At 34.7% G+C, this 10,279-nt stretch overlaps 1 protein-coding gene across 1 annotated transcript in view; it reads left to right on the top strand.

The window, feature by feature from the left end:
• The first annotated feature begins 977 nt into the window (after positions 1–977).
• The window catches only part of LOC112524595 (anaphase-promoting complex subunit 1), a 31,036-nt gene continuing 21,734 nt past the window's right edge, over positions 978–10,279 (top strand). Inside the window, exons 1-10 of the mRNA XM_025134491.1 lie at positions 978–1,347; positions 2,958–3,021; positions 3,164–3,248; positions 4,778–5,064; positions 5,221–5,326; positions 5,433–5,581; positions 7,410–7,597; positions 7,703–7,772; positions 9,439–9,609; positions 9,724–10,211. Coding sequence (XP_024990259.1) covers positions 1,115–1,347; positions 2,958–3,021; positions 3,164–3,248; positions 4,778–5,064; positions 5,221–5,326; positions 5,433–5,581; positions 7,410–7,597; positions 7,703–7,772; positions 9,439–9,609; positions 9,724–10,211 — 1,841 coding nt within the window. The 5' untranslated portion in view covers positions 978–1,114. The remainder of the gene's footprint in view (positions 1,348–2,957; positions 3,022–3,163; positions 3,249–4,777; positions 5,065–5,220; positions 5,327–5,432; positions 5,582–7,409; positions 7,598–7,702; positions 7,773–9,438; positions 9,610–9,723; positions 10,212–10,279) is intronic.

Raw genomic sequence — 10,279 nt, 5'->3', positions numbered from 1 at the left:
TAAAAATCATCTTGTGACAATGGAGGTTCAAATGCGGTGACTCCGGACTATTTGCAAAGCAGGTGGTTGTCCTGTGATTAGTCAGCTCACATAACGGATTGAATATTCAGGTTAATAATATATATATATATATATATATATATGTTTTGTTGGATAAAGTTTGTAACTATACGCATGAAAATTAATTTTATAATTATTTATTGCAAACCAAATCTTTAAAAATCTTGTAATGAATTGTTTTTGATATAAATAATATATTTATTAATTACACCAAAAAAATATTTAGAATTATATGTTAAGTCTTATTTTTAGTACAACATTGAATGCGAGTCTCCTGAATTTTTAATTACATGCATAAAAGCGAATCAATTAAGAACCATATGATTTCTTCATAATATGGAAAATTATACGACAAAGATCTCCTTTGTGATCTCATCATCTATTTACTCTGGAGAAATAATTTAAAAATAAATTAATATTAGATAAAATAATGACATGATTTTATATAATTAATGGACATGTAGGCAATAAAATTTATCGCATATGATTTTCTATTGGTTTATGAAGAGGTTTGATTATTTATTGTTCCTTTCATGAGGACTTTTTTTGATAATTTTTAAATCATGAGATTTTTAGGAACTGATGTATCATATGTTATTTTATATATATTTTGTTTATATCTAATTTAATATAGTGATTAACATATATTTATTCTATAATGTATTATTTTAAATGAACTTAGTTTATAACGTGAATATTTTTGATATATTTATGAAACAAAAATAAACCAAATACATGTAAAATATGTAAATAGTATAGATTTTTTGTAAAATCATAAAATAAAAAATATCGGGTCCGGAAAATCAGCAAAAATGGGTTTTGACTTTTGATTCTTGATCTCATTAAATCCAACGGTCCTGAGTCCCGACTCCAGAGTCCAGAAGCGAGTGGAACTCGGACTAGGGTTTTGTGGCTTAAGTCCCCGACCCGCTCGGTGGTACTCGAAAACACAAAAAAGGGCGGGAGACGGGAACATACACATCTAGTTTTGAAGCATATCACTTCACACCGGCACCCTTTTCTTTCAAGCAATTCATCGAACGCTTTGATTGCAATGGCGTCAATTGGAGTTCGGCACCTCACCGTTCTTGGAGAGTTCAAGCCCTTCGGTCTCATCGCTGAAGCTCTCGACGGCAAACCTGCCGACGAGGTCACTGACGAGTATGAGTACTTCCTATTTGATCCAGAAGTTACCAGACAGCGAGACGAGGCCGAGATAGATGATAATGAAGCGTCTTCTTCTTTGAGTGATCGAAGCGATCACGAGCTTTTCATCAGAGGAAATCGGTAAATCAACTTTTCCCGACTGCCTTCAAGATTTATACACAGTTGAACAGTGAATAAGAATGCTTTAAGTCCTAGCCACACAATTTTATAGATCCATGTCCTGAACAGGAGAAAATAATATCTCATTACCAAATCAGTTGCATCATAGTGAGAATTCACCAAGTTTTATCAGGCTAACAACAATGGGTAACAACGGCAAAAATTGATGCAGTTTAATACCCATCGTCTGCAATTGCATTCCACTCAAAGGAGGCTTCCACAAAATGTATGTATTTAGACATACGTACAACTTGGAACTTATCGGCAGTGTAATCGTCCAAGAAGTCAGATTGCTCTTCTCTTGATTATGAATTATAGGAATTCAAACAATTAAGATAAGCGGTGGTTCGATGTGTATATTTTTTTCCGTTAAATATTGGGGCGAGGGTTACATCTAAGCATATTGGAGGTTATCTACTTTATTAGCTAGGAATACACACTAATGTGGTGATACAAAGTTAGATGCCTGGATCTTGCAGAAATGTCTACATGTTTGATGTTTCTGCGAATTTGTATTTCATTACTATTCATAGTAGACCATATACTGGGGACTTGAGCATCTAGAAGTTTTCTTCTTTCACATGAATTAATATTATACATAGACAGTAAGATAGGTACCTGATAGCATATAAAATCTTTACATTGTAGTGTCTTTGCACATAACGCATAAGTTCAACAGCTAGGTACACACCTAGAAATGTATTTTGTTATTACACCAACTATCTGCTAAAATTTTATAAATCCATCCATCCATACATATAGATACACAAACATATAGTGTGTGTGTGTACATAGATTGGTACATGTACAGTTACAATCATATATGTATATTCAGCATTTATTAGCAGAAGTTTGTGTTTCAATAAATTACTGCAAGCCTATAAAGCAGATGATGAGTTATTGAGTTATGTTCCACTGTTTAAGTTCTCAGAGTGCAAAAGGGGATAGGATGTTTATTTATTGAATTACATAATCTATGCTAAAACTATGCTGCTATGGGTGATTTGTTTGAATTCTTAGGTCTCGTTAGAGTTTATGGCTTGCTATTTCGGAAGCTCATCAGTAAAGTGATTCCATGAGTATATATTTATAGCATTTTCTTAGGGAATTTGGAGAAGTAACATGAGAAGGTATTTTGATTGAACATTAACTTGAATCTTAATTAGGTGAAACGAGTAGCAAATTATCTATCAATTGAAAGGCTCTGATAGGAAAGCAACATTAAGAGGGAAAATGTTGGGGATGGGGCCGTCTAAGTCGAGTATCCTTTGCTATCAAACTACGTGTCCCTTGTGGGTTCAGAAAGAATATTTAAAATTGGGCTTGGTGGTATTATTGTGTAAATATACTCTTCTTTTCATGATATCCCTTTTTGGTGTTTTGCATTTACCTTTTGCTGCACTTTTTGGTCTTAGTTTGGAATTACAAATTAACCTGATATATTAACCTTTTTACTGTTCTGTTGGTTATAAATCAATCACCACTACCCCTTGCTTTGTTTTCTAATTTACGATTTCTTTTCTTTGTTTCAAACTTTTCACAAAGATGTTTACTTACAATCAATATAACAGGATAGTATGGACAATAGGAGCAAGAGTGTACAAGAGATTCACATTACCGGCGCCAGTTATCATGGTATCTTCTTTTTGTTTTATTAGTTGAATGTGTTCTGTTCTTTGATGTAGCAAGTGATCTCCTGGCATTGCTTTTACTATGGTGCTTATCCTTACATGCTATTTATAGCTTATGTCTTTATGCGCTGCTTGTTGATTTTTAGGCCTGCTGGTGTCGCATGGGAGACATGTCTGAAGCTTTTCTTTGTGTTCTACAAGTAGATAGTTTGACCATCTACAACACATCAGGTGCGTAGAACTATTAATTTCTTGCTGTTGAAGTTCTGTTGATAGATTAAAGTTAAACATTACTATGAAGCATAAAATAATGTACATTAACATCTTATTTCCTTTGTATTTTTATTATACAGTATAATTGATTTAAGCATAAGCTTGACTAGTTATTGACTATGAAAATTGTATTTTTTGTAGTTTGGATCTACTAATTATTCTTTTCAGAATTTTACATTAGCCATTTCGACATTACTATTGAATAAAAGTGGCCATTTAATTTCAAATTAATGGGTGAACTATTTTATTGCAACAGCTGCCTGGGCTACTTTTTCTCTCATTATTTGTTAATCTGCAGGCTTGGTCTGTCGACTAGTTTTTACTCTCATTATCTCTATCAGTCAAAGGCCGATAATGTAGGGGTAAACTGGCACAACACAAAAACTATAGTTAAAATTGTAAACCAAATCTCCCTCACGCAGCTACCTATCCTCTTGTCCCTCTCCTTAGCAATCCCTTCCCCTTCCCAGCCCCCTTGGCGGCATCCCTACTTTTAAGAAAGAACTTTCTGGTTCAACGTAATTTTCTTCTCTTTATTATTTTCCCTTCAAACCTTATATTTATTTTACTTCTGGATGTTTGACAAATCAATAAAAGACTGATTCTTTTTTGTAAAAACCACACATGTACTCTGGAAAGGAAATCTGGGCTTTTTATATGTTAACACAGACAGGTAAACAACCTGAATCTGGCTTATTCTTTGTGAAAACTCACATTGCCTACACAAAATCACTATAATTATTATAAGTCATCCTCCGGTATCAAACCAACAAAAACTGAAATCAAAATCAGGGGAAGTCTAAATGGTTGTTGGAGATTCAGAACCCAAAAAACAGAAACACAATCAAGTCTAGGATCTACTGAGTTAAAAGAAACCGGAAATTGTCCACGACAAATGGTGTTGGTTTTGCTATTTTTGGCCGTCATGGTAGTTGATGTGGAGCGTTTGTGGGTGTAGTCGATGATAGTAGGTAATTAGTTGTGAGTTTGGGCTTGGTGGTGGTTGGCGAGGGTGGAGGAACTGTTTAGTGGCAGCAGGATCAGGCTTAGTGCATGTGACTGGAAATGGAGAAGATTACTGACTGAAGGAGAAGATGAAAACTTGTTTGCTTATGAAGAATCTCTGTTTAAATCAGGGTTGGAAAGAGAAAGGAGTAGGTTGGGGGAACGGTGAAATTGGGGGTCGGTTCCTAGAGAAATAACATAAAACAACAAAAATTGTAGGTCTTGTGATCTACCTAACAGAAGTCAGAAAGGGATTAATATGGTAAATTCTCAATTTATTGATTATCTGCTCTAAAATAATATTTGAGGGGCAAACCCGAAGATATCGAGTGTTTGGGGAATGATTTTGTAATCGACTCAAATAATTGATTATGTTCCTCATAGATTTATGATGTGTTATCTTCTTTGTCCTGTACAATTTCAGTTGGTTTTGAGTTTTAGTTTACTCTGACTGGTTCAAACTTGGATGCTCCTTTTGGCAGGCGATGTGGTATCTATCCCTCTTCCTCATGCTGTCACATCAATATGGCCTCTTCCATCTGGTTTACTTCTCCAACAGACACATGAATCAAATTCATTAACACATTCTCGTTTTTCGTCTACGAGCCCGTTACTGACTGTCCATGATATACCACGCTCAAAAAAAGATATGGGTTACAGTCCTCAGCAAACTGTTAATTTGAGAAGTTCATGGGATCATATGGTTAAAGTAGATGGAGCTTCAACGTCTTCACATCTGATTTTAAAGGATCCACTGGAAGAACCACAGGTGTGTATAATACTTCTCTTTTATAGCAGATGAAGATGTATCATCCTCAAGTCTCTTTTATGCTTGTTGCTACTGTCAGTAGTGGTAAATTGCATTAGGCATGCATATTTAAACATTCAGTCTTCTTCCTGTTAATTCTGTAATATATTGTGCTAGCCAATCCATATCGAGGAAAGAGGGAAGTTAAACACCATGAAGGAATTTGATGAGAAGACAATATGGACTAGCGATCTTATTCCGCTTATGGCATCATATCATAAAGGTTTTCACTTTCTGTTCTTGCTTTCCTTTCGGAATTGCAGCATAGCATCCAAAGAAGCGAATTTGCTTTTCATTCTCACATGCCTCGTGTATGGTTTTTCTTTCAGGAAAGATGCAACATTCGCTATGGACTGCAGAAGTGATTAATTCCAACCTTGAAGCGGCAGATTCTGTACTTCCTGATGTTATGCTATCTAAGAAGTTCTTTTTTCGAAGAATATGGCAAGGGAAAGGTGCACAGGCAGCTGCAAGTGAGGTGACACATTCAACCTACATTTCTATGACGTTCTTTAAATGAAATTATGGACTGGACTAAATGTTTCCAGAAAGTAATACATATTATTCTTTGATAGAATATAGCGCTAGGGAAAATAGACCAAGGAAGGAGCGAGAATGGCATGAGTGTTATATTATAGTTATTTACAACTATATCTTATTGAACAGCCTACTATCATCTATTGCAATGACTTGATCTGGTTGTTTTGGTTTATCTTGTTATTTTCAATGGACTGGACATTAATCAATTACTTTTGAAGTGGAAATAACTAATTACTGCTTGCCATGTAATCCCCACTACTTCCTCTATTCGTTTTTCTTCACTCCCTATCATCGGATATATGAATTTCCTGCAGTGTATGTAAAATCTGAATGGCTCTGTGCTCTTGAAGACAACACAGCCAATAAGAGAGAACATTTGTAACATGCCCCTGTAGTGATCTTAATATGGAATAAGATTCATGTTACCATTTCCGTTTTCAGGATACAGGCTTTACTCGAATGGGTGAATTATGCATTAGTTTTGACTTTCGACTGCTGTTCACATTGTAGAGGTTTTTGTTGCTATCATGTCACCAGAAGTGACACTTGAATTTTTGTACATGTTTGATGTGTTTCTAGAATTTTACCATTAACTAACTATTTTTTTGGATCTAATGTCAACGTCAGCCTTCCTTGAAGTTTGTAGTGGGATCAAGAAATGTTTTATGTATCACCCAAGGCACATATGGGGAACCTTCGACGTTCTTTTAGATTTAATTTTTCTACAAAATCATCCAGGTGTGAGTTTTGGAGCAACTAGTAAGATTGCTTCTATGTCATGAAGGTGATGGTAGTGATGGTATCGGGATATGCAAGCAATCTCTTTTCAAAGTTGCTAGGGGAAAAGCTACACATAGAAACCCCCGATCCTTGCAACATTGAGGTTCCTTGGTGCATGATAGTGTTTACCCTTCAAATTGAAATTACCTATTTTTAACGTTCTATTATTTGGATGATATTGAGACAGATTTTGACTCTGAGATACTTTCTAACAGAGTCCTTTCTATTCTCTAGTAATTGCATGCAGTAAAGAGTTTGCTTTCTTATCCTTGCTTACTGTCCTTTTCTTGGGGATGATTTATCTGCTTGATGAAATGCATGTGAATAGATCTACTTGATTATGCCGACCAATGACCATAATTCGATATTTAAGTGTGCTTGTATATCTTTTTTTATTTATAAACTTGTTCTTCTCTTGGGGACGAAATTTGTTCTTCAAAACTTTTTTTGGCAAGTCAGGTTCTTCACAGAAACATCCTCTCTATCCTTGGGGTAGAGAGAAGGTCTGCATACACGGTCATCATACTTTCCCAGACCCTACTCTGGATGGGATATGCTAAGTATGTTTGGTTTGGTTTTAGACAAAGTAGTAATGGCTTCAATTCTAGGTGTATTGAGGCCACTTGATAGCACCCATTCAAGTCTATCCTCTTCATGCGCTCTTACAACAAAAACAATCACAATAGTTTCATACTTCATATCATTTAGGACATTGGTAACTGCCATATTTCTGCCCATGGTTTCTCTTCTTCTGAACCCATCCTAGTCCCTCTTTGCATGATTGTATTATAATGCTTCAGACTTAATTTTTAAACTTAACTGGGGCTTGAATTTTAACAAACTTGCTCTTTGATATCCTTGTACTATTTTGCAGATGAAGAGAAGATATACCAGTACTCTTTTTTTTTGCTTTCAACCAATTCACATTAGTGTTTAGTCTCTTCAAATCGTCTTGAATCTTGTTTCTTTGAAATGATTATATGCAGGTCTTTTTGGCAACAGATAATGATGCCACTCCAATTATTTGTTTCCTTCTTCAAGAACAAAAGAAGTTGCTAGCAGTGAGGCTTCAGTGTGTCGAACTGAATAATGAGATCCTCTATGACATTAGACCTGACATGAGCTGGAGCATACCGGCCATTACAGCAGCACCTGTTGTTGTAACTCGCCCAAGGTAGGGGTTGTCCATTGTTGCTTTTGTTTTATTCTTGGTTATTATTTGATAACTTGATATTATGGTAGAACATTGCTTCACTTTTTTCGTTGTTATTTTTTCCAGAGTCAAAGTTGGACAGCTGCCATATAGAGATATTATTGTTTTGGCTCCTGAAAACACTCTTGTACTTTATGTAAGTTGGTTAAGTTTGTTGCTCCTGCCATCAATGTTCTGACCAATAACTTTATATATATATATATATATGTATGTATGTATGTATGTATGTATGGGAGATAGAACATGCTACATTAGAAATAACCAATCACGGTCTTGCTTTACATCTAGGCTTGTAAACAGGTTCTAACTGGATCATGTATAGTCATATTTGAACTTGATTTCAATTACCAAAATCACTATCTGAATCTAGACTAGATGGATCAGTCAGTTGGAGTTTGATTAGTAGGATAAAACTTGCAGGTTTTAATCCAAAAATCAATGGAAATTAACAGATTTAGAACCTAAATAAAATTGGCAAAGTTCATATTGGTCAAAGTTAGAATTGAACTACAATTTCAAAAGAAAACATTAATCATAATTGTGAACAGAGAAATAATTGTTCCAAATTTTAATAACCAATTGCCGAAGAACATCATGATTTATATCAATCATCAATGAATTATTATACCGATATAACATATGGATATATTTTAAATTGTTTCTTTCTTTGCTAACTTATATATACAAGTAGTTTTTAAGTGTACACATAGATGGATTTTGTTATTTCTATATACACGTAGTTGTTGTATATATATATTAATGCTTAAATGTAATTATTTTATATGCAAAGAATCCTCAGTATTATATAGCCAAACCAAAAACAATATCCAGATTCAAATTCAATTAATATTGTTTGAACTTGAATTTTGAATTCATCAAAAAAGGGATATCAAAATTCTCAGTTATCATTACAGGCCAATTCACATCCGGCCATGAGGAGTTGATGCAATTTGTGGAAGGTACAAGGGAGGGTAGTTCAACAAATAAACATGGTTTCAGGAAGAGTAATCTTTAAAAAGTAATACACGTGAGATCTTCAATTGATCATTTTTTAGAGTTCTACTTCTAAAATTTAAGGGCATTACGGAGACTTCTATCTCAATATGGGCCTTGGCCTTGGTCTTGCAAAGTGGATCTTATCTTAGCATCGGACGGTAGTCTGAGAGTATCATGACTTTGGTCAATTTTACTGTTCTCTGTTTTAGTTAATTTATTCCTTTCCGATGGCTGATTGAAAAGCTGATGCATATCCTAGTTTGCTTGGTTTGGGAGCCGTGTAACATCTGAAGATTATTTAGTCCATTGAACTCCAAAAAGTCTTGGTCTAAGACTTAACCCTTTTTTCAGTACAAGTCCAATTGAACAAAATCCAGTCATTTCACTCAATCTTGCAACTTAAGGAAGAAATAAATATACAGAAAGCCACATGTGATGTTCTTGAATATAGTACAGATCTCTAGAACAGCTTGTAATCATTACTCTTTTTTTTTTTCAATATCAAGCTAAATACATACCTTGGATCTAGATTTTATGCTTGTTATTGGCTTCATAACTGGCATATATTTGTCTCTTATGAGTCATAGGAGCAGGTTTAATACAATCTACACAGCATGCACCTATTCACTTATGATCCTTATGAAGTGAGGTATGTGATGTGCATTTTCGAAGTTCAGGATCTAACTAGTAAATCATCCTCAGCATGTTAAAAGAAGAACAAGAAAAAAAGTTGAAAGAAATGTCTGCGTTTTTCTCGAAGTGCTAAATATTTTATTTTGAACTTACATGACCCTATGCTGCATCAGTCAGGGAAGCAATGCCTGTGTAGATACGTCCTTCCTCCTTTTCAAGGAGACAATGCTGTTTCACATAATGTTAAGCCACTGGAAGCACCAACTGTATTTCAAGATGTAAACATTATTGGGTTGGCTGATGCTGTTGAAGGAAGAATCAATGTCGTTGTAAATAATGGACAGGTTTGATATCAGTTTATATATGTGTTCACTTGTCAAATGTCATGGCTCACGTTCTTCATATGTCCGTTCTGTTGAATTTCTTTCTATTGTTACTTCTCATTTTTATTTATACAGATGTTCAGATGTACGTTTCGTAGATATCCTTCATCATCATTAGCAAATGATTGCATCACAGCAATGGCTGAGGGACTTGAAGCTAATTTATATAATCGTTTTGTGGTTCTTCTTTGGGGCAATGGCAATTCAGCTTATTTATCTAGGGTGGATTCTCCTGTTGATTCTGAATGGGAGTCTTTCTCTGCTGTTATATTAGAAATTTTTGGGAAATATAGGAAAATCCCTCAAAGACATTCAAGTTCAGTTTCAGGTTCATCATGGGAGTTTCTTGTCAATAGCAGCTTTCACGAGAAATATTCTAAATCTCATTTCATGAGTGGATTTTCTTCTAGAATGTCACTTCAAAATAATGAATCATGTTCTACTTCATATGGAACGTGTTCTCTGCAGCTGGATACGTCCTATTCATTTGAATCCTTGATAGAGATTCTTGATTTACTACATGCAGTGTATGAAAGTCTGAAACTTAATCATCTTCGTAAAAGGTAACCTCCCATTTCTTCTTCTTCTTCTTCTTCTTCTTCTTTTTATTATTATTATTATTATTATTATT

The sequence above is a fragment of the Cynara cardunculus genome (assembly GCF_001531365.2).
Source record: "Cynara cardunculus var. scolymus isolate 2C chromosome LG 1, CcrdV1, whole genome shotgun sequence".
In the NCBI taxonomy this organism is placed as follows: domain Eukaryota; kingdom Viridiplantae; phylum Streptophyta; class Magnoliopsida; order Asterales; family Asteraceae; genus Cynara; species Cynara cardunculus.
Note: the sequence above shows the minus strand (reverse complement) of the source record. Positions and strands in the feature narration are given on the sequence as shown.